Source organism: Rhinolophus sinicus, chromosome 1 (assembly GCF_057876585.1).
Source record: "Rhinolophus sinicus isolate RSI-liver-muscle chromosome 1, RSI-T2T, whole genome shotgun sequence".
In the NCBI taxonomy this organism is placed as follows: Eukaryota; Metazoa; Chordata; class Mammalia; order Chiroptera; family Rhinolophidae; genus Rhinolophus; species Rhinolophus sinicus.
The window spans coordinates 156170458-156195161 of NC_142501.1; the positions used below are offsets into that span (position 1 = coordinate 156170458).

The 24704-nt window shown below is 34.6% G+C and overlaps 1 protein-coding gene across 1 annotated transcript in view; it reads left to right on the top strand.

The window, feature by feature from the left end:
• MOB1B (MOB kinase activator 1B) overlaps positions 1-24399 on the top strand; it is a 48977-nt gene extending 24578 nt beyond the window's left edge. The window contains exons 2-6 of the mRNA XM_019757098.3: positions 1526-1692; positions 5590-5683; positions 11295-11428; positions 14030-14193; positions 18517-24399. Coding sequence (XP_019612657.1) covers positions 1526-1692; positions 5590-5683; positions 11295-11428; positions 14030-14193; positions 18517-18594 — 637 coding nt within the window. The 3' untranslated portion in view covers positions 18595-24399. The remainder of the gene's footprint in view (positions 1-1525; positions 1693-5589; positions 5684-11294; positions 11429-14029; positions 14194-18516) is intronic.
• Positions 24400-24704: the final 305 nt, after the last annotated feature.

The window sequence follows — 24704 nt, forward strand, 5'->3', positions numbered from 1 at the left end:
TTCTCCTGAATTTTGATAACCAAATGGTGAGAAGAAGCAGGAAAATGAAATAAGCTTCAAGCTCAGTAGTCATAATGATCTTTTCTGTTTTTATATTTTAGAGATGCTGGGAGAGAATTTGGTGTTTAATGCATTGTCTGATTAAAGAGCAGAAGAGTTCCATACTTAGTGTGGGTCCAGAGCCTGACTGTGTCTAATATTTGACTTTTGGATTTACTCTGAGTGCACTGCAAAACCACTCAATGGTTTTAAGCACAGAGGAGTATCATCGTCCGATTAGAGTTTTCAAAGAGATACCTTGGCTGTTGAGTAGAGAGAGAGATCTGTGGGAAGAGAGGGCTTTGTTAGAGTTGAGGAGCATCAATTTACTCTTAATTAAACATCTGAGTAGAGACTTACATTGACATGACAAGCCATTACCTTAAAAATGAAAAATACCTGTCATTTGAATTGGAAATTTGGGTTGACTGATAGAGTCTTAGTTTATTTCAGATCCTTAGTACTTTGTGAAAGCTCCTCATGTAATTATAATATGCAACCTAATATGCAGCCCTGTTTGAGAACTACCACTTTATCTTGGAGAAACAAGGGAGAGATCTTGGGGGTAAGTCTGGGAGAAGAGGGTAATGAGTGAAAAGCTATGGAAAGCTTGGAAAGCATAGTGTTATGTGCCCTTTTTGAATTCTACTTTCATATTCCTATGTTCAAATTTCTGAATTTTTTGGTGGTAGGAATTTAGTAACATTAAACTTTATGGGGTTCTCAGCCACTAAACTCTAATTCATTCTTTCCTTTCCATATGAAGAGAAGAAAGGGAGTATTGAGACGGGATGGCTAGGATATAATACAATTTGATAAGAACTTGCCATCATTAACAGAAGAATCCATCTCTTAACTCATAAAATCATTTCTAAGACTAGTTTCATTTGATCCATTTAAAATATATAAATGAAAATTGAGCAAACCAACCACATTAATGTCTACTGCATACCTGGAATTCTGGATTAAGACTGCTGATGCTTCCTATAATTGGGTAGAAGAACATGTAGTTTTTCTTTCTTGCTCTAGGATTTTTGTATTTTATTGATATAAAATTGTATCTTTATGCTTTTTAAACGATGGAAACAAATTATTTGTATGAGGGTGAGGGACTTAGAATAGGAGTGAAAAGGAATAAAATAAAGACTATCACAGAAGTAATTTTTTGTTTTTCTAGATTGCAACATGTAATCTTGATTTGTTAATTTATTATGAAGAGCTGGATAGTTAAAACTAAAAATTCTTTTTCTCTTGGGAAGTTGCAGTAGGGAATATAGAGAAGGTTTGTAGGAGTTTTGGGTATGGAACATAATAATTACAGCAGTTATATTGCCGGGATTTAATGTAGCCAATACAATTTAGGATGTTTATTTGTAGACATTTAGGGTCACCTGTATATTATTTTATCCAGTAATATAGTGTAGTAGACTCTGTTGAAAGTCGTGCCTTAAATATTGAAGTGCCTTTTTTTCTTGTCTATTTATAGTGGTAGTCGCTCCTCTAAAACGTTTAAACCAAAGAAAAACATTCCAGAGGGTTCTCACCAGTATGAGCTCTTAAAGCATGCAGAAGCCACACTTGGCAGTGGCAACCTCCGGATGGCTGTCATGCTTCCTGAGGGAGAAGATCTAAATGAGTGGGTTGCAGTGAACAGTAAGTATCCTTTCTGTTTCTCAGTAGACTCTACACTAGGTTAGAAGCCTCATTGTAGGTGAGTTTTGGGATGCTATCTATTCTAGAATCTAGTTAGCGACCTAATAGCACAATATAGTGATACCTCAATCCACTTTAGCCTTTATGTTATTTTATTTCTAAATAGGGAGTTTGGTGAAATTCTTGTCTCCTGTTATAATGAAATGCAAAGCATAAATTTACAATCTTCAGTGGAAAAAAAATGGTAATAACAGCAATTAATAGTTAATATTTATGGAACATGAATTATGTCTGGCACTCGGCTATTCTTTCTGCATGGATTATTTTATTTCATCTTTACAGCCTCATGATGTAGGTACTATTATTATGCCCATTTAATACAGATAAGAAGCAGCAGCAGAAAGATTAGTAATTCTCCTCGGTCATACAGCTATTAAATGGCAGAGCCTGGGCTCCAATATAGAACTAGAGAATTTCAGAGACCATACTTTATCCACTTTTAACCACTATGCTAAATTGCCTCTTTCGGTAGCATGTTCAGTGATTTCCCTAAGTTATGCTTTAAAACAAATATTCAATAGTGAGCTTATGAAATTAATAAACTATGTTTATAAGATATTCTTAACACCTAGGAAGAAAAGTATATAAGTAAAAAGTAAATATATTATTGGGAATTAAGCCAGAGAAAATTGGGGAATAAAAGTAGTACTTTTAATAGTCAGGATTTTTCAATATTAGTGAAGAAACTACTAGAATTTTATAATTGGGGAAATTTTGTATGAATCGAATAAAAATAAAATGAAATTTAATTGAAAACATACAGTACATGTCTAGGCTTTGATTAAAGGAAAGCAAAACTATTTTTCTTGTAATATTTAATGGTATCTTATTATACGTAATTTGAAATATATCATAGGATTTATAAATTGAGCCGCTACCCACTGATAACTCTTAGGAACCTAAAGGATTTTCCTGAGATATCTTAAAAACTTACTGTGACAGCATTTGCGTAAAACTAGTATTTATTATAATGTGATTATCCTCCTGGACCAAGAGAGTTAATTACTAAAGAAATAAATGATTTTTTTGCTTTATGGGTGAGACTCATCTTACCAATGAAATGATTCTGTGACATTACAAAGAAAATATTCAGAATAAATTTCCAATATATGTGTACATTCTGTTTTTTGTACTTGTTTGTGCCCTTTTTGTACCATTTAAGAACTCATTTACTGATTTTAAAAATCTAAAGAAGGTAGCATTAAGCTTCTGTATGTGGGATTCTGACTTGAGTATGAAAGCAGATCATCATTTTCTATCTGTATTCGCTCTGTCTCAGTTGGCAGAACTGAGTGTCTGTACCACTGAAATGCTTAGAACTTCAGTGACTTCTAAAATTCCACAGGCATTTTGCAGTAATAACTGGACAAAAATTATTTTGAATTGGGGAGTTAGAACATCCGATGAGAACAGGTAATTCTGCCTTGAAAATACAGCATTTGACTGAAGTACTGGATTCTTAAATTTTCCATATTTATAGTATTCTTCCTAAATGACACTTGATGAGGTAAATAGGATTTGAGGCTAGACAGATATTTTCACTCACTGACAGTAATTAAGTAAACATTTGGGTACATAAAAAGAGTGAAGGGAATTTGTTGATAAGATTGGCATTTTAATGGCTTTTTTGCTTCAGTTCATTTGCCAGATGAAGATAAATGGTAGGAAATTCAACAACTGGTCTCACAGCCAAAAACCAGAGTCTGGTTGTGGACATTATTCTTCTAGAAAGAATGATAGCTTAAAGAAGATAGAAGGTTCGGGAATTTAGAAAAAGCTGGATGAATGACTTATAAATGTATGTGGCACAGAATCCTGAGGCCATATCTTGGTTTATGGAAGGAAACTAACATTTACTAAATGCCCATTTTATAGTAGACACATTTTTTAGCATTCCGTATAATAAAACCAGTTTTAGAAGTAGGAAACTGAGGTTCAGGGAGGTCATAAGTAACTGGTAAGTATAGGAGTTGTGATTCAAACTTGTCTTATTTCAAAGTCATAGGTTGTCCTCTGTTGTTGTGGAGGACAACTTAAGAATTATATTATTTAGTAAATCTTGGCTCTTTGAGAGGTAAGAGGTCAAGGAAAACTTGTAGGACTACATTTAGTGAATGCTTCTTATTATCCTACTTTCATCAGCAGTTAACTTTGACTCCTTTTAAAGTCAATGTCTTTCTTCTACTGCTCTAGAAAATCTGAAATAAAAAAGCAAAGTGCTCCTCATGGGTAATTAATGAGATGAAAAGAGATTTTAGGACTGCATAAATAAAGTGGGAATAGGCACTGAGCTCAAAGTCACCATATGTAGTATTTGTACTTCTCAAACATATGGATAAATGCTCCTTTTTTGCTTGAGAAACTTAAAAAGATAAATTTTTGGCCAGGATAGTATAGGCAATCGGGTATTAGAGTCTGGCTAGATAGATGTCAGTGATTATTAGAACACTCCTTGTGGTTTCCTTGAGTTAATTTGTACCAAGTTCTCATTGACTGCTTTATAGCAAAAGAAAGGGCACACTGAGGGGAAGTTGTTTGCTTCTACAACTTGTACTTCCCTTTATGAAAAACTCAAGTGACATTTTCCCTGTTAGCTTGTAAACTCAAGGAGGACATGGGATTGAGTCAGTTCGTTTCTTATCCTTAGAGGTTGGCATAGTTTCTGGCACATCAAAGGGTCATGCAATGTCTGGGAAGAGGTAAACATACTAATTTTTGTTTGGAGCTTTGTTATATCAAGGATGCTTACGCTGTACTCTAGGACAAGGGTTAGCAAACTTTTTTTTTTATAAAGGACCAGTTATTAAACATTTTAGTCTTTGCTGTTACAACTATTCACGCCTGCTGCTATAGTTCAAAAGCCACCATAGAACAATATGTATCCAAATAAGCATGTTTGTATTCTCATAAAAATTTTTTAAAAAACAGATGATGTGCCAGATTGGGCCTGTGGTCATAATTTACTGACCATTGCTCTAGGATAAGGCCAGTAAATGAATAATAGTAAATGAATGTATAATTATCTAGCTAATAGAGGAGAAAAATAGAATAATAAAAATTAATTCTAAAGAACGTAAGAAAGGAAAGAAAAAGAATCATAATAATTAGGGTAAATAGATAGCAAATAGTAAGATAGTAAATTCAAATCCAAATAGTAATAATTTGTATTAAATGTAAAGGACAGATGCTTCAATAAAAAAGGCAACTGTTGTGTCAAGATGGTCATAAACAAAACAAAGCTAAATTCCATTTCCAGGAAACATACTTTATAGAGGTACAGGTTGAAACTAAAAACTTAAACAGTAATCTAAAGAAAGCTGATATAGCCATGTAAATATCACATAAAGTAGACTTCCAGGCCAAAAAAAGGGAAGATTTTAAAATGATAAATGGTTGAATTCGCAAAGACCATATGATGTTCTGAATTTGTGTCTTTAATAACATCTCAATAATATATTAAAATCATTTGAACTAAAAGAAGAAATAGACAAATCCATAGTCATAACAGGAGATTGAAACACTCCTCTCAGTAATGGGTAGAAAATGTAGAAGAAAAAAATCAACAAGGAATTTAAAAATTTGAGCAACGTGATTAATAAGACTTGACCTGAGACCACATGACCTAAGCACCTCAGATTACACACATGTACATTTTCAAAAATTGAAAGGATTGAAATCATATAACATATGTTTTGACCATAGTGGAATTTAGCTAGAAATCAATAACAAAAAATTAGGAAATCTGTGTATGTGTGGAAGGAACACTGATAAATCTAGATTGTGCTTGAATAAAATTAAAATTTAATGTTTTACTTATAGCTGATGTTTCCTTTGCAGCTGTGGATTTCTTCAATCAGATCAACATGCTTTATGGAACAATCACAGATTTCTGTACAGAGGAGAGTTGTCCAGTGATGTCAGCTGGCCCAAAGTAAGACTTGGTTCATGATCAGTTCTCATTTTTACCTTATTTTATAGTGCTTGGATAAGAAGAACTTTTCTGACCATATAATTTCTGTACTTACCATCTCCTTCAGTGGTTTATCCATAAGTAATATATTAAGTCTAGATTCTTTAGCCTGAGCTTTATGGCCCTTCCTGCATTGCCCTCCATCCTGCCTTTCCTCTGTTCACTTATGTATCTCCTCTGGTTTATCCAAACTAGATTATTGGAAATGCCTTACTATTCCCTCCATTGCTTATACTCTGAAAATTTGCTGATTCTGTTATTCTCTTGGTTATTTTTCTTTTCTTCCCATCTCTCTCCTTTTAGCTTCTGCTAATATTTTAAAAGATTTTACCCATCTTCAGGGCCCACATCTAATGCTTCATTCTGATTTCTTCAGACTAGATGTGATTTTTCTATTTATCTTTTTTGTCTTTATGATTATATTTCTTTGTTACATTATACTTATAGTAGTTATACATCTTATTTAACGTGTTAGGTTTATTCTTCTTCTTAATCCCTTTTAGTGCAAGAACAGTGCCTGCCAATTACCACTCAATAAATGTTGCTTAGATCAATACATTTTTGAAACTGGCTTTTATTATTACTATGGCTGATAATAACAATGACAGCTACCATTTATTCAGTGCTACCTAAATGTAAGGCCTTTATACTCATTATTCTCATTTTATATGAAGAGAAATAGAGTCAGAAAGGTTAATAAGTATCACGTCCAAGGTCCTATTATCTAGAAACAGGCAGGCCCAGGATTGAAACCTAGGTCTCTTTGTTTCTAGTGTCTGTACTCTTAACTGCTACATTATATTATTTTCTTATAAGAAATATTAATTGGTACTTACAAGGAATATAGAGAAAAGTTTTATTTTTAGTGCTGACTTTCCCTAAAGTATGTTCTCTCTCTCTAGTTTTATACAAGGTGTGAGTATTGAAACAAAACATAACAAACTGGCTATGCTTACTAGTGCTTAGGAATATTGTCATGATAAGTAGTAGATTGCTAGTCACTTATTGTACTAATGCTTTCATTGCTCAGAATATTTTTGGTAACATTTAAATTGCAGTGTCAGGCTCATTATTTATTGACTGACCAAATTTACGTATTGAACAAAGTATTACCTAGTTAGGTCATCTACCTTATTCCTCAAATTGACTCCAAATGAGTTTAGATGTTTCTCAGAATCCAGTCCTCTAAAAAAGAATTGACAGTTTGCCATCATCAAAGGTGTTCAAAATAATGTTTTGAGTATTTCCTAAGGTAATATTTTGGGAAAAGAACTTATTTCAAATGTATTGAAAATAACTTATTTTCAAACTATTTCAAACTTTGAAACTTCAAATAATTTTAAGTGTGCAGAACAGCTGCCAGAAGAGCAGAAAGAACTCCCATATTTCTTTTCCCCGGATTCCCCAATTATTAACACTTTACTCCATTTGCTTCCTCACTCACTCTTTCTATATGTATGCTCATTAACGTTAATTTTTGTGAACGTTTTGAGCAGGTTGTAGGCATTAGGCCCCTTTACCCATACATATTCAGTCGTGTATTCTTCAAAAACAAGGATACTCTACATAACCAGCACACAAACCCGTCACACCACTTCCTCCATTTCAGAGATACCATTTGCATTTCATCATCTGTCTCAACAACATTTCGGGTTTTCATTTCCGGTCGAGGATCCTATCTAGGAATACGTATTGCCTTTATTTGACTTATCGCTTCACGTACCTTTAATCTGGAGTAGTTCCTCAGTCTTTCCCTGTATTGGCCTTTGTACATAAAAGAGGTAATATAGCAGGCCTGACTGCTGTCTTTTGAAAGGCCTGCTTACGAGGTTGACCCTTGGATGACATCTGCGAACTTGGATTTCAGAAGGATTCCCCACCATTCTAACTGTTAAGAGTGGCTCTCTCTACCTAAACTGTGCAAATGATATGGTTTATGCTTTCCTTCGGCGAGTCTGGAATTTTAGTACGTGTCATGTGGAGGGTGCCTGCTTGACCACCCCCTGATAAAAAACCTGGACAGAGTCTCTAATGAGCTTCCGTGGTAGACAGTATTTAGCATGTGTAATCACACCTCAGTCCTGGGGGAATTAGGGGTGGCCTGTGTGACTCCAGTGGGAGAAGACTCTTGGAAGCTTGTTCCTGTTTTCCTTTGGACTTTGCCCTATTTGCAGACTTTTCCCTTTGCTGACTTTGGTATGTGTTCTTTCACTGTAATAAATCATATCTGTGAGTACAACTAGATGCTGAGTTCTCTAAGTCCTCTTAGCAAGTCATCATATGCGGTGTGGTCTTGGGGACCCAACCACTGTCTGATGTTTCCTTACGACTACATTCAGGCCATGCATTCTTGTCAGGAACCCCAGAGATGATACTTTTTTCCTAGTGGATCATATTAGGAGGCACATGGTGTTGACCATCCCATTATTGGTGATGTTAACCCTGATTGTCTTACCATGTTAGTGTCTGTGAGATTTCTTCACCCCACATTTGCCATTTTCCCCTTTGTAATTGTCTAGTATTTTATTGGGAGGTTTTCTGATATTATACCAATATCCCATTCCTGTGAACTAGGGGGAATTACTGTCATTTAGACTAGTGCTCTGATCACATTCTCCATAGAAATCTTATCTAAATAGCTGGTATCGGAGGTACATACCTAATTCTTCAAAAGTTGACAGGCACGGGATCTCTATAAAGGTACTACAAAAATGAAAAATGATCTTCCTTCCCTGTTTCCTTCCTTCGTCCCAACTTTATTTTTTTCCTTTTTCTTTCCTCTTCTTCCTTTCCTTCTTCCCTTCCTCCCTTTCATCCTTCCACCTTTCCTTCTACCTACCCTTCCTTCCTCTCTTTTTCTTTGAGAGTCTTAACTTTTGCCTGTCATTAGTGCTGAAAATACGCAGTTGTTATGGTTTGCCGTCTTTATTAGCAGATGGTCAAGAAAGATTATTCCAAGGAAAGGCATTTGTTAGTAGCTTAGCACTGGCCCCTTGCAAAGGAGTATTGAGTGATGGCTCATAGGGTTTTGTTCTCAGTTACTATTATTATTATTAACTAAGAAATGAATGCTTTGGAGTTTTCAGTTTATAAGCTCATATCATGATGACGAATTTCAAAGAGAACGGTCTGTCAAAGGTGGAATAAAATAATCATGGGGGCAAAATAGAGTTATAAGATAAAGTCATCTTAAGTATAAACATAAAAGAAAAAAAAGGAACAGTTAGAAACTAGAAGTATAAGCAATATATAGTTTTATTCAAAAAGCCTTAGGATAGGGGCCGGCCCGGTGGCTCAGGCGGTTAGAGCTCCGTGCTCCTAACGCCGAAGGCTGCCGGTTCGATTCCCACATGGGCCAGTGGGCTCCGAAACACAAGGTTGCCAGTTCAATTCCTCGAGTCCCGCAAGGGATGGTGGGCTCTGCCCCCTGCAACTAAGATTGAACACGGCACCTTGAGCTGAGCTGCCTCCCGGATGGCTCAGTTGTTGGTTGGAGCGCGGGCTCTCAATCACAAGGTTGCCAGTTCAATTCCTCGACTCCCGCAAGGGATGGTGGGCAGCGCCCCCTGCAACTAAAATTGAACATGGCACCTTGAGCTGAGCTGCCGCTGAGCTCCCAGATGGCTCAGTTGGTTGGAGTATGTCCTCTCAACCATAAGGTTGCCGGTTTGACTCCCGCAAGGGATGGTGGGCTATGCCCCCTGAAACTAGCAACAGCAACTGGACCTGGAGCTGAGCTGCGCCCTCCACAACTAAGACTGAAAAGAACAACAACTTGAAGCTGAACGGCACCCTCCACAACTAAGATTGAAAAGGACAACAACTTGACTTGGAGAAAAGTCCTGAAAGTGCACACTGTTCCCCAATAAAGTCCTGTTCCCCTTCCCCAATAAAATCTTTAAAAAAAAAAAAAAAAAAAAAGCCTTAGGATATTGAAAGTTGATATTTTTAAAAAATCTTTAGGATCTTGAAAATGATTTTTTTGGTTTACTGTGTCTGCTTCTGATTTTTCCATTTAAAAATGAATATGGAACACCTGAAAATAATTAACAAAATGAAAAACATAATTGTGAGGAAAAATAAAAGTGTTAAGATTTCTTGATAAGGGAGAAAACATGGATGAGTTCCTGTCTTTAAGTGAAAAGTGATGGTAGCTAAAAGTCCTACCATTCATGGCCTCTAACTCCTAAGAGGATCAAACAAGAACAGCCTTAAGTCGCACTCAGGACTTTAGTTTTATATTAGGAAGAACCTCTTGACTGTGAAAGTGATTAAACAGCGGAACAAGATGCAAAAAAATGTGGGGGAATCTCCTCTTGGAGACCTTCAAAGTGGACTTGATAGTCATCCTCCCTGTTGTCCAGGGTTGGCAATAAGGTATACTGTCAGAGTGTTTATTCAGGTGTATCCTGTCTAGGTTTATTGCTCAGGTGTATGTCGCTATGGTTAAATAGAAAGCATCCTTATTTAGTCTATCTCAAGATAATTTTCATATTTTAAATTACCCTATAGTATTGTTCCATTATATTTTCATTTCCTTTGCTAGGCTCACTGACCTATCATTCTGTCAGTCCAAACTCTGGGACAAGGTTAGAAAAACAGTTGATTCAAAGAGGGCAGCTAAGTGACAGAAGTATTTTCAGAAACTAAGAAACTAAATGCTAGTTCAGTTTAGAGATTTTTATACTTTGGAGTTTCAGCTGTATGCTTATTCTTTATCTTTAAAAAAATCGGTGTGTGTGTGTGTGTGTGTGTATGTGTATGTGTATAAGTAACTCCATTAGCATTCTTGTCTTGTTATTACTCATTTACAAGTCTGTCTTCTTGCTAGTCTGTTCTCCTTGAGAGTAGGGAAAGTCTTTCATTTTAATGTCCCTTGTTCAAGGAGAGTATTCCTTGACACGTTATTTCTCACACAGTAGGTGCACATTAAATGTTTATCATACCAAAGGATAGTATTCTGTTACAACCCAAATCCTATAGGCATCTTTATTTGGGTTGCCAGTTTTCTTTAAAGGTATGTTTAGCTCCTCAACCAAATGTACTCAAATATTGAGTTATTCTTTTCTTCATTCATCTTACTTTGGAGCTTCCTGTGGTATTTTCTATCCATAACCCAAAATTTAAAGCCCCAAGTTTAAAAGAATTGTACTGCATAAGGAGAAATGTTTTTCAAGGAAGAAAAACAATCGTAAAAGTGAAAGATGGTCATCAAAGAAGTGGGAAGTAAGTTAGGTTTTCTGCTAAGGCAATGTATGATTGTAAAATATGAATGCTATGTATGAAAGGAAACTATAAGAAAATTAGAACATATGAGGAGAGCATAGAAACACAAAAATGAGTTTGATGAAATCTGCTTATTTTGGATTGTGATAAATGCAAAATAGTCCCGTAGCCATTTAAAAATGCTAAATTTAAATGCCAAATGCGAAAATCTTTATTTGGAGGAGTAGATGTTTAACATATATCGTGTATATACATTCGTAATACACATACGTTCATAATACAAAAAACATACACACTGTGTAGGTATATACTGATATTTTGTGTGCTTTTTATCTTTCCAATACAGATATGAATATCATTGGGCAGATGGAACAAACATAAAGAAGCCTATTAAGTGCTCTGCACCAAAGTATATTGATTACCTGATGACTTGGGTTCAGGACCAGTTGGATGATGAGACATTATTTCCATCAAAAATTGGTATAATTTTTTTGTATAATTGGGATCCAGCATGATCAATCTAATTTTATATGTTTCTACAGCTTATTGATTCTCTATTCCAGGACCCATGCTAGATTACTATACCTATCAAAATATTTCTAACCCTTATACATTTAAAAGTGTCCTATCTTTTTTATAACAATTTATCATGAACATTAAGGTAAACCTCTCAGTAATTTTAAACAAGATGAAGATCAGTATATTTGGACAGTAACAATCTGGACTGTGTTATGGAAAAGAGACTGGATATTGGGTAGGCAGCCAATTTCATCTGCAACAGTCAGGTCCATTTCTTGTTTAGGGAAGGACCTTATATGACTTATATCCAGTTTAATATTATATTTGTGGCAAATAGGGAGTTTGAATTTATGACCCATAGTAAGAATCTTAGAGACTGTGGAATCAAGCTAGGTAGAAATAAACAAGATTTGAGGAGTTGGTCTCTTATCAACTGAGTGACTTCTGCTTTTTTGTGTTTGCTCTTAAGGGCTGGCCTTTCAAGTGGAAATTTTCACATCTAAACAGTTCATATGATTTTTACCTTTTCAAACTTCTTACAACTATGTTTTCTGAAAAAGTTATGTATTTGCTTTTCTAACAATAAACAACATTTTGACTATGGTTTTAGCTTTTGGAGGAAGGGTGTTATAGAGGAGATAATGTAAATAGTTGTTATTATGGATTGTTTTAAATACATTTATTGAATGCTTTCAGTCCTTTGGAGCATTTGTAATGAAAGGTCTATTTTTCACAACTGCATTACTTATATACATCGTAATGGTTTTGGATAAGTACCGTTACCTTTTATCTCCCATAACACCGTGTTTCCCCGAAAATAAAACCTAGCCGGACAATCAGCTCTAATGCGTCTTTTGGAGCAAAAATTAATATAAGACCCGGTCTTATTTTACTATAATATAAGACCATACACAATATAATATAAGACTGGGTCTTACATTAATATTTGATCCAGAAGACTCAGTAGAGCTGATTGTCCGGCTATGTCTTATTTTCGGGGAAACACGGTAGTATATTTTTTAAGTTTTTTATTTTAACCCAATTTCAGATTTTTAGAAAATTTGCAAGAATTGTGCAGAGAATCCCTGTATATCCTTCTTCTTCTAGATTTTTTAGTTGCCAACATTTTACCACATTTGCTTTCTTTCTCTCCCTTCCTCTCTCCTCCCTCCCCTAACACGCCCCACCACGTACATTTTTTCTTTTTCCTGAACTGTTTGAAAATAAATTGCATATATGATACCCCTTAATCCATATGTGTTTCAATGTGTATTTCCTTAGAAAATCACAGTACAACTATCAAAATCAGGACATTAACACCGATACAATACTGATGTCTAATTTACAGATCTTATTCAGATTTTTCAAATTTTCCTAGTAATGTCCTTGATAGCAAAAGAAAAATTTTAACGTTTCTTTGTATTCAGTTGTCATGTCTCAGCCTTCTTTAATGTGGAATATGTGTACTTCAGTCTTTTTTTGACTTTCATGACAATGATATTTTTGAAGACTGTAGGCATGCTATTTTATATAGTATCCCTTCATTTTGGTTTGTCTTTTATGTTTCCTGGTGACCGATAATATTTTTAAATGAGTGGTAGGTAATGTGATGACATTGAACCCAGTAGTACAAGTATTTGGCTTGTGTTTTGCCAATCTAGATTATTTAACAAGTATAACAAAGTATATAGGATTTTGTGTTTTTCTAGTTTTATATTTGTTTAATGTTATAAAAGTGCTGTAATTCATAGCAATGAACCTATTTAAGCAGAGACCAGCTATTTTTAGGATAAATGTAGATTTGGAGTAGTAATGAAATAATTCCCATAGAAAAAAATTTAAAAAATATACTGTAAGCCCCCAGCCCTTTTACACAGCTTGCTGACAATACCACCCTCAGTCAATTTCATAGATGAAGTTTGTGTATATCTATCTAGACTCTAGATTGTATAGGTGATCTTATTTCTGGAAATAATCTAAATTATGTCTGACTTTTTAAATGAAAGGGTAAAATACTAAAATGGGGTTTTTGTACTTTTTATCCCATCTACCAATTTTTAATAGTTTGAGAAATCTGTAAATCACTGGTCCCGGCTTCTTAAAACAAAAATTAAAAAGAGGAAGTGTGTGTGTGTGTGTGTGTGTGTGTGTGTGTATAAACTGCAAGCATTTTAAACAAAAATGAACATGGTTAATACATTGTTTGTTTTCAGCAAATATTTGTATTGAGACCTGATGATATGAAATCTCAGGATCTAAGTATGAGTTTTAGCTCCATTACCATCTTAGGCACTTGTTTTATTTTAGTAAAGTGGTGGTATATTAGAGGCCTAAAGGGCTATACTGAAGACTAGTTCTTATTCCATGGAAACTTTGAAGTTTATTTTCATTCATCATATGTTGAGAACATCTGAAAAGCACAGTAGGTATATTAAGTAGTAATTTATAAATACTTCTTTTCAGCCTTGTCTTGGTAATTTAAGTTGCCATTTGTGACAAATTCATATTACTTTGTTCCTGTGTCTTGTTGTTAATAGATTGGGTTGTTTATCTATTTATTAGGCGTTCCGTTCCCGAAGAATTTCATGTCTGTGGCAAAAACTATACTCAAACGCCTCTTTAGGGTTTATGCGCACATTTATCATCAGCATTTTGACCCTGTGATCCAGCTTCAGGAGGAAGCACATCTGAATACATCTTTCAAGCACTTTATCTTTTTTGTCCAGGTAAGTTGACTTAGGAGGCCTGTTTTGCTCAGTAAAAGCAGTCATCTACAGAGTTCTGATGTGAAGACTACACTCATACTGTCAGGATAAAATTTGCCGTATCTCTCTTGTCTTCATCCTCTAATACACTTGCCATAGTGATACCTTTTGTTTCTGCATTCCATTCATTTCCAAGCTGGTGGCGTGCAAGTCTAAAATGAACCTTGAATGTCTTGACTTGGATTTGCTTCAGTTAACAGGCTATTATGGAACCTGGCTAGTTTGGCAGACGTATAGATGTACTTGGTCTCTTGAGCTTTTTAGCATTCCTCCCATTCCTCTTAACCCTCAATTCCTGTCTATCTTGGAACTTTTTGAGTATATACTCTGTCCTAGAAATGGGCTTTGGATATCACACTTTTTTTTCCTTTTTTAATTCATTCTGAATAATTTTTAAGTTAGGTACTGCCCATTATGTCCAAAGTGGAAAAAATTTCCCAAAGAGCGTTGCTATTCCAGAGGTCCATTATAGTCTTTGACCTGACTCCTTAATTGACTTCCTCTTCCTTCTTTCTTTAGTTCTCAGAGAACTGGCCTTAGAGATGAGATTAAGAAGAATGAGGATATTCTTACCCTGCTATAATAATTACAGAACTAACAGCCAGGAATAAAAAACAAGTAGGAAAGATAAACTAGCTGACCAGCTTTTGTGTGTGTGTGTAGACAGAGAAGAGATAGTAGGCAGGAATGTCCAAGTCTTGAATCTCTGTTGTTTTTGTATATCTGTGGGTATATACTTACAAATACTTTCCCAATGCTCTATCTCCACTAAAGAAAAATGTGTGTATTTTTCCTCTATACACACTCCTCACACTGAAGGCACACATTTTATGTCTTAATATCACCTATATAATGCATTTTAGGCGATAGTAACTTTCTAAAACTGTTGTCTGAGCAATTTTTATTAATTTAATTTTAAAAAAATTTTTCAATCACAGCTCACGTTTGGTATTATTTTATATTAGTTTCAGGTGTACAGCATAGTGGTTAGACATTTGTATAATTTACGAAGTGATCCCCCTGACTAGTCTAGTACCCACCTGGCACTATACATAGTTATTACCGTATCATTGACTATATTCCCTGTGCTTTACTTTACATCCCCATGACTATTTTGTAATTACCAATTTGTACTACTTAATCCCTTCATCTTTTTTGCCAAGCCCCCCAAAATCCCTCCCATCTGGCAGCCATCAATTTGTTCTCTGTATCTGTGAGTCTGTTTTCTGTTTTGTTTACTTTGTTCTTTAGATTCCACATATAAGTGAAATCATACGGTATTTGTCTTTCCCTGTCTGACTTATTTCACTTAGCACAATACTTAGGTCCATTCATGTTGTCACAAACAGTAAAATTTCATTCTTTCTTATGGCCAAGTAATATTCCATTGTATTATATGTACCACCTCTTTATCCAATCATCTAACTGGTGGGCACTTAGGTTGTTTTCATATATTGGCTATTGTGAATAATGTTGCAATGAATATAGGATGCATATATAGTATCTTTTTGAATTAGTGTTTTGGATTTCTTCAGGTAAATACGCAAAAGAGGAATTGCTGGGTCATAAGGTAGTTCTATTTTTAATTTTTTGATACCTCCACACTATTTTCCACAGTGGCTGCACCAATTTGCAGTCCTACCAACAGTGCATGAGAGTTCCCTTTTCTCTACATCCTCGTCAGCACTTGTTTGTTGATTTATTGATGATGGCCATTCTGACAGGTGTGAGGTGATATCTCATTGTGGTTTTAATTTGCAGTTCTCTGATGATTAGTAACATTGAGCATCTTTTCATATGTCTGTTGGCCATCTGTGTGTCCTCTTTGGAGAAATGTCTATTCAGGTCCTCTGCCCATTTTTTAATTGGATTGTTTATTTTTTTGGTGTGAAGTTGTACAAGTTCTTTATAAGTTTGGGGTATTAACTAACCCCTTATCGGATGTATCATTGGCAAATATCCTCGATGTAGTCCCATTTATTTCTTTTTTCTTTTGTTTCCCTTGTCAGACAAGATATATATATATAAAAAAAAAAAATACTATGAGCAATGTCAGAGTTTACTGCCTGTGTTTTCTTCCAGGAGTTTTATAGTTTTGGGTCTTACATTTAAGTCTTTAATCCATTTTGAGTTTATTTTTGTATATAATGTAATAAGGTTGGTCTAGTTTCGTTTTTGCATGTATCTGTCCAGTTTTCCCAACACTATTCATTGAGGAAACTGTCTGTATTCTTGACTCCTTCGTTATAGATTAATTGACCATATATGCGTGGGTTTATTTCTGCACTCTCTATTCTATTCCATTGATCTGTGTGTCTGTTTTTATGACAGTATCATGCCATCTTGATTACTATAGCCTTGTAGTATGTTATTCCAACTATAGACACCCACAGACAAAAAGAAAAGATTACCCTAAAGTTTGCACCTGTGCTTTGGTTTAGGCAGACATGATTGCTGAATTTCAAGTTTTAGTGTTTTGAGAGAGGATATTCTTCCACCAGAAAGGTTAGTTTTACGTTACTGTATGATCTTAAAATACACTGTTATCTCCCAACTCCTAGCAAATTGTAGGGGATCAATATGTGGCATTTACTACATCCGAGCCTCTTTACTTCTCAGGACACTGTGACCTTATTAAAGGTAGGTCCAATAGTTATGCAGTATCAGCCCTTGATTGAGTAAGAGGGGCCTCTGCCCTTGATCTCACAGTTTAGAGAATCCTGCTCTGGCCCTTTTCCAGCTGTACTTCTCCCCACAGAGTGAGGAATGCACAGTATACCTACCTACCCAGATCCCTTCTGGTATGTGCTTCTACCTCAGAATTTCCTGCATACATGATCCCAAGTATATTTCCAGGGTCTGCGTGGATCTTTTCCTTGGGTCTATTCTTTTGAAGGAAAGTCATGTATCTGATACGTATACCTCTAGACCTGGGGTGTCCAAACTTTTTTCAACGTTTTTTACCAAGAGCGATATGTGGTAAAATACACAAACAGCCGGGCCACTCACTCGAGGTGAAGTATGTATTGCCTCACCTGGTTTATTTAAGTAAACTAAATATATTTTTGGAATTTGCTGTGGGCCAATTAAAAATGGATTGCGGGCCGCAGTTTGGACACCCCTGCTCTAGACCCAAGGGGTAGCCAGATGGCAGCTGTTGGAGGGTGTGTGACATTGCTGATATAAGCGAGACAGGGTGTCCACACTCATGCATGTGAATCCCCTTGAAGAGGTGGGGGTTGGGAGATCAGAGAGGTTTGCTGAGGGTCAGAGACTGGCTCTACTCATGTCACTCCTTTCCAGTGCAGAATTCTGAGGAGTTTTGAGACTTCTAAATTTGAATCTGTTCTCGGGGTCACTATGAAGGTATATTTGTCAAGGTAGGAGAACAGAACGTATTTCATTTAACAATATATTAGCTTACTGCAAAATTTAATAATTTAGTCGTATGATATATATCTGTGTTCTTGGTTCAGACCTCACAAATCTTAGGGGTAGACTTGCTATTAAATGCCTCCTAATGCTTCTCCTCAGTACTTACTGTAGTGCTTGGCACTGATGGGTGCTAATAAATGAATGAAGTTGGGAGTTCAGAATACTGCACCATGGCAGAAGGTCAGAAGTACAGACAGCCTCTATTTATTAGCCTTGTAATTTATAGTTCAGTGGAAATCTCTTCAGACTTAAACTTCAGAATGATAGGGGTGGAACTTCTAAAGAAGCACAAATTAAATCCAGGCTTTCTTATTTTTTCTTTACAGAATTTTATCTGTTGTTTGTGGACTCCACATTATTCATGATATTCTCATACCGCATCTCATGATAGCTTGTATATATGTTAGTTTATAACATAAACTAGCACTTTTACTCTGAAATTTTCCTGAGATGCTAGATTTTTTTTGATCCCTACTTGGTTGGCTGTATCTAGATGGTGGCCAAGTTATTTCTTTTGACAGGAAGCAGCAGTTCCCATTTATTGAGTGTTTACTTTGTGCCAGGGATTACATGAAGTGGGTAACATACAGTATCACATTTAATCCCCACAATAATTTATGAGTTAGGAAAATTTATCCTAGTATTGTTACAAATGTGAAAGTATCAGAAGTGGTTAAGTGATTTGCCTAAAACAGAGCTAGAGAATAGAAAAAATGTTTTTTGAAAAAGATTTGACTTCTATTTGCTTTAAAAGCTAATTTCTAAGAAGTATTGATGGACATCTGCTTTGGAATGAAATGTAAATAATACGTTTTTGCTTTTTCCTCTGCCTTTCTTTATCACACATAGGAGTTCAACCTGATTGATAGAAGAGAACTTGCACCACTCCAAGAACTGATTGAAAAACTCACCTCAAAGGACAGATAAAAGGATGCAGAACTGTGCAAATTGTTCCTCAAATGAAGTTGTCTGGAGTGTATTTGGATTTTGTTGATTTTATTTTTATCTTGGTTTTTTTTGTCTTAAGTTTGGGGGGGCTTGTTTGGGTTCTTTTTTCTGTATTCTGAATAAATGAAACCATATTCTATTGCTAGAGGAAGCCAAGAACCATTCTCTGTACATTTGATAGGCATAAATTTTGTCTTACTGGCATATGGTATGTTTTTTTAACTTGATTTTGGTTACTTTGGAATTTTTGATAATATTGTGTGTTGAAAGAAAATGCTTATTGATTGAACTGCTGATGGACGGGGTTCTGTGTTGTATAAATTGTGGCCAATTTTTGAAGTCCCTAAAAGACTTACGTTTTTAAGTGCCTTGGCAGGCTCACTTCTGAGGTGCAAAGCAGAGACATAGAACTGAACAGGGCTTGAAACAATATTAGGATTACTACCCAGGGCACTTACTGATGATGCATGTTTTAAAATATCTATGATAAAAGCCATAGTTTACCTAAATTGATCATCTCCAGCTCTTACCACATTGAAGAAATACAATTTGTAAAGGTGTGCCTGTAGAATATAAAAAATTAGTATTTCTTAATTATTTTTTATATTGATGATAATTCTGTTCAACAAATGCTTAAAGTTCTACAAGCAGGTCTTTTTGATCTCTTGATATCTGTGATATTGAAACTTGAGGATGTTGAAATGCAATACCTATTGCATTTTGGCTTCTTTCTACATGTTAACTGCACTGTAGGTGTAAATATTCCAGGTTATAGACAGGTTTGCCATCTTCAGAGGTGACGCTGAACTGTGAGGTTTCTTCGCAATTGCCAAATGAGCCATAAGTCTTCAGAACCCCCTTTTACTTTGAAGATGAGGGTATAGGAGTGAGTGTTTGGTTGTGGGGGGTTAATTTGTAGGGGGACTTGGGGATGAAATTAATTATGGGGAGTCAAGTTTAAGATTAAAGTCTTGTCTTAAAACCCTTGAATAGAATGACATGGAAATATTAATCAATTTCTTGTAAGCAGAGTCTCAGAGACTTCTTTTTAGAAATCAACTTCCATGAGAAGTTAAATTAATTCTAGGTATAGATATTAAATACGGAATTCAAGGACTGTTTGGGGAAATTGACCACTTTCCAGCATTTCCATTCAGTGAATGGAGCTAGTGTTTGCCTGTCATTTTTAAATGATACCTTCTTTGCTTATTATAGGCCCAATTTGAAGCATTCTGACTTCTCAGTTTTTTCACTGTGACAGGAAATATTTTTCTTTGCAGTGATAGCAAACAATGAAAGTGCTAATTCAGTAATTAACTTTTATATTTTATTTTGTATGACTTTCTAATGAATTATTCCCATATTAAAGAGTTCAGAAACTTGGTTTTTAAAATAACTATTAACATTTTCACTGCAGTTGTGTGCTTGAAATACATTATTTTCAGACTTCCAGTTTTAATTTTCTCGTTTCTGGTAAATCTGTTTCCTTCAGTTAGAAATAATATACCTTTTTCCTTGTAGAATAGAAATCTTGCTCTGAAATTGGGTAGACTAAAAACACTTAGAAAAGAATCTAAGATAAAATCAGTTTGTTTTTGCCATTAACAAGTAGAGCAGTGATACAATTTAATACCAATACAATTATGATCACTAGGGACTGCCTTTTTCTTCATTTAATTTATAGCAGTCATTCTCTAAGTACCAACAGAAGTAACAGGAGAGGCCGGCAGAGGCAAACATATTGGACATTCATTGGTAACACTTAGTTATAAATTGCAGTGAGAACCAGCTGATTTCCTTAAAACAAATCTTTTAGTATCCAAATATGTAATATCAGCCATTATGGTTTGGTTCAGAAATAAAATTTGGCATCAAGTGATTTTTGGGTCCTACCTATTTGGAAACATGAAGCACATCATTATGCAAGCAGTCGTTCATACTGAATTTGACTTCGTATCAACCTAATAACAAAGGGGTTGCAATAGCAAGTGTAGAGAGAATAATGAAAAATTGTTCTTATTCTTTTAAGCCTTATACAGCAGTACACTGTAAAAAAGGAAAAATGTTTGTATAAGTGTTTAGTAGTAGGACCTACTTTCCCACTGTATGTATATAGGAGTTTGTTGTCACTATGCCAGAATCTCAGGTGCCTGCTTATGAGTATTTCTTTAAACAGCTATTGGGATGTAAGGAGTCATGTGTGTATGTATATGGTAACAAAGTAGAGAAGTTCTCCCAGGGAGAGGCCTGGCATTGTCCATGGTGTTACATGGCTACAAGTAGGGAAATATTCACCAGCGAATAGGAGAAATAACTGATTTAATAAAAAATGGCTTTGATTCATTTGGTTTCCATGAGTGTTAGTGAGATGCCCTTTATAAAATAAGATCAGATCTTGGCTTTGCAGCAGAGCTTGCTTATAAATAAATGTCTATTGGACTCTTTCCAGATCTCTATAAATAACCAAGATAAGGATTCTCCCCTCCCCCGTTCTTTATACAGAGATACAAAGCAGAAGTTGTTTTTCTCACCTGCTGATAAAAGCATAAAATATAAAGCAGTAAGTTATTGTCACAATGCTTTCATTAAATGTCGATGTGAAGCAAGTTTTAGGAATTATTTTAAATGATGGAGTAATGATGTTGGAGAGAACTTAACAGAAAGAGTGAAAATCTTTAAGTTAGCAGTAGATGGTGCTACTGGCTTTCATTTGCTGACTTGCTTATGCCATATAACCCATGGCATTAAACTGCACTAAAACAATAAACATGGTTTAGTTAGCTGGTAGAGGCTTTGGAGGTTAGTGTACCTTAATGAAAGATTTTAGATTGCTATCACTTTTTACCTTTGTGATTTGTAAATTCTAAATTATCAGCATAAAATGTAGGAAAAGACATGTTTAGTGTATAATATATCCCATACTGAGTTATTGCCTGGTTTATCAGGAAAGAAAGCACTACAATGGCTTATGAGGAAATGCAGGCCATGTGGATATTTATATTTTACATGTAATCACCAGACTCCATTTTATGTATTAGTATTTTCCTTGCTTATGGGAAAAGAGCAAAATGACAGATTTCTTTTATATCTTTGTCTACACCCTCTCTGAGAGAGGTTTTGATAACCACTGAAATGGTAAAATATGTGAGATGCAATTACTAAGTTGTAGGACTTTCTTTTAAAATAAATATGTTATACCTTAAACATCCAAATGAGAGTTGATCTTCAGAGTAGTTCCTTTGGGAGCACTACTTATTCTAGCTATGTTGCAAAGGTGTAAAGTTTTTGGAATGTTTCAAAGACGCCTTGAGAATCGGTTTATGACTATGCAAGAAAATCTATTTCATCATTTTAGTTGCACCAAAAACTTTTTTTGGCAGTTAATAGTGACCTATCTTATTCACCAAACCAACTCTACTTTTTTTTTTCTTAGAACTAAACCATTAGGGAAGTTCAAAAGAATGTGCCATACGTTCTGAATTCGCAAAAGAAAATATTTTTGAGCATTGGTAGCATCATTTAATAAAGGAGTAGTTTCCTGATGTCCTACTTTGAAGTAGACAGTATCATTTGGATGTATAGGTTTTATTTTTTAAGATTTAGTTTAATTACCTTACAGTTAAATATAATAAAAAAAATCAAAGTTTTTCTCTTGTTTTCTACTTTTTGTTCCTTTCCCTGGTAACTTTTGAATTTAACCTTGACCACTGTAGGATAGTTTTGATTGAAAGAATAATAAGAAAAAAAATGGATCCAATATTTAAGGTAGAAGTCACTTAAAGAAACAACAGCTTTTACCTCCATCCTTTAAAAAAAATTTTTTTCCCCCTCAGATGAACAATTTGAATTTAAAGACTGGAGATCATTGTACAAAGAAATTGGAATAAATTTTATATATTAATTAGGCTGAGTTTTAAGCCTAATTATCACAGGTAAAATATTTAAAATTGTATAACCATTTCATATATCATTTATAAAATTGTGAATGTCTTTTTAAAAGATATGGGACCAGAAGTATATTTGTAATTTGAAAATGTGACTGCTTACCAAGAGGAAAACTTTACTTATTTTGACACTCTTCCGAGATATTAAAGAATGTACCAATTCTTAGAAACACTATTCTAGATTTATACTTTAAGGACCATTCCTAAAATAATTTAAATATTAGAGTTTTGTCATAATGTTAAGATTCACTGTAGGGATTACTGTTGTTCAGCTATCAGTTTAATGGTGTATGAGATAAATGTTTAGAGGTAAAACTATCTCGAGATTTAATGGAAAAGTTGAATTTTAAGATATAATAACAATTCTGATTGTAGACAATTTGAATTTTTAGGGCTTTCCTAATGAGCTAATCACATAGAAGAATTAATTTTGAAGGTATAAAACTGTGCTCCATGTCTGCCACTTGTAACGGAACTGATACTTAAATTTTGACAAAAGAGAATATACAGATTAAAAAATTGAGAACTCTCAGTTTTGCTAGTGTGATTGTAAGTTTCTTTTTCTACATGTAAGTTTCTTTTTCTAGATGTAGTTTCTTTTTCTTTTTTCTACTATACTATAGAAAACTTTGGATCATAGTTCACAAAGATGGATGGTGAAATCACTGGCCTTTTCTAGCTATATGTTTACTTGTCATCTCCTTCTCCATGGAGATAAATTACTTCCTTACTGCTGTTGACTCTCTGTACCATCCACCTTCCCAGTACACACCCACTTGGAAAACAAAACAGGTTGATTGTGCACGTCCTCATTTTTAGTGCTTCTGACGTACTTGTTGCCAATAAACAGGTTTCAGATGAACTGTTGGAAGATGCTACTTATTACATAGGCATTTTGGGTTTTTTTTTTGGTTGATAGCTTTCTTTAAATATGTCACCGAAGCTGAGATCATTTAAAAAATTTTGTTAATATTTAATTTCTCTTTTATATATTATTAAATTCTTATGTGTGGGTGTTTCTTACTGGTTTGCACATGGTTTTCTTTTTATTTTGTTTCTGAAATACTTAATTGTGCCAACTGTAAAACAGATTAGTGCATTTTCATTTTAAGAACACTTTCCTCCTTAAGTTGTTCGTTTGAGATAACTATTTTTAGCGGAAATAGTTTTTTACAGCCACTAAATTGTATTTGTTATTTTTATACATGCATAACTACGGTGGTAAGGGCACACTGATCTTGGGGGGAACACTTTTGTTCTATTTTCACTTTTCCTGTACATTATTACTTAAAATTATCTAGGAACAGTGCCGTGAAATCTAGATTGAGAGAGAATACAGTAAATATGAGAACACTTAAAAGTTTCAATAGAAATCATTTAACACTTAAAAGTTTTAATAGAAATCATTTGTGGGGACAAAAGCAGATGAATACTGCCAGTGTCATATAATAAGGTCAAGATCCACACTGTGCGAGTATTGTAGAGAATGTGTAAAAACAGGAATATTGCTTTTTTGGAGATAAACAATTTCTCTATATTAAAGTAGCTGGAAGGGGAAAATGGTCTAAAATATAAAATGCGACATGGGCGCTATATTGTAAACTGTGCCAAGTTTACTCAAATTGTAGTTATTGATCAAAGTTTAATTGCTTTGTCATTTTTATTTTAAAAGGATACTGAATGTCAGAAAATCTGTAATAAATTTTAATTGAGAGATGTAAATAATGTATACAGACTTGTAGGTGATGGGATGGGAAATATTTAAATTCTAGGTTTTTTTTAAAGGAAGAAACTGAATGTTTATTACAAAAATTAATAAATAGTTATCTTTGGCCATGAATCTTGACTTTTCATTACTGTTTATTTTTGCTATAGATATTCCCACTCTGAACTCATTCCTAGAGAAATATTGAAGGTATTTGCAATATGTTGAACATTTAAAATTTGTTAGGCATTATGTTTTTTAATGTTCACAGCAACCCTGGAAGTTAGTATCTTAGTGTCTTATGTACTAGAAAACTAAAGCTTAGGAATTGTATAAATCAATGATTAGGACTAGGGTTTAAAAACCCAAATGTGCTTGACCTTGAAGCCATTGTTTTTGTTTGTTTTCTTTAAATATACAGTACCGTGTTTCCCTGAAAA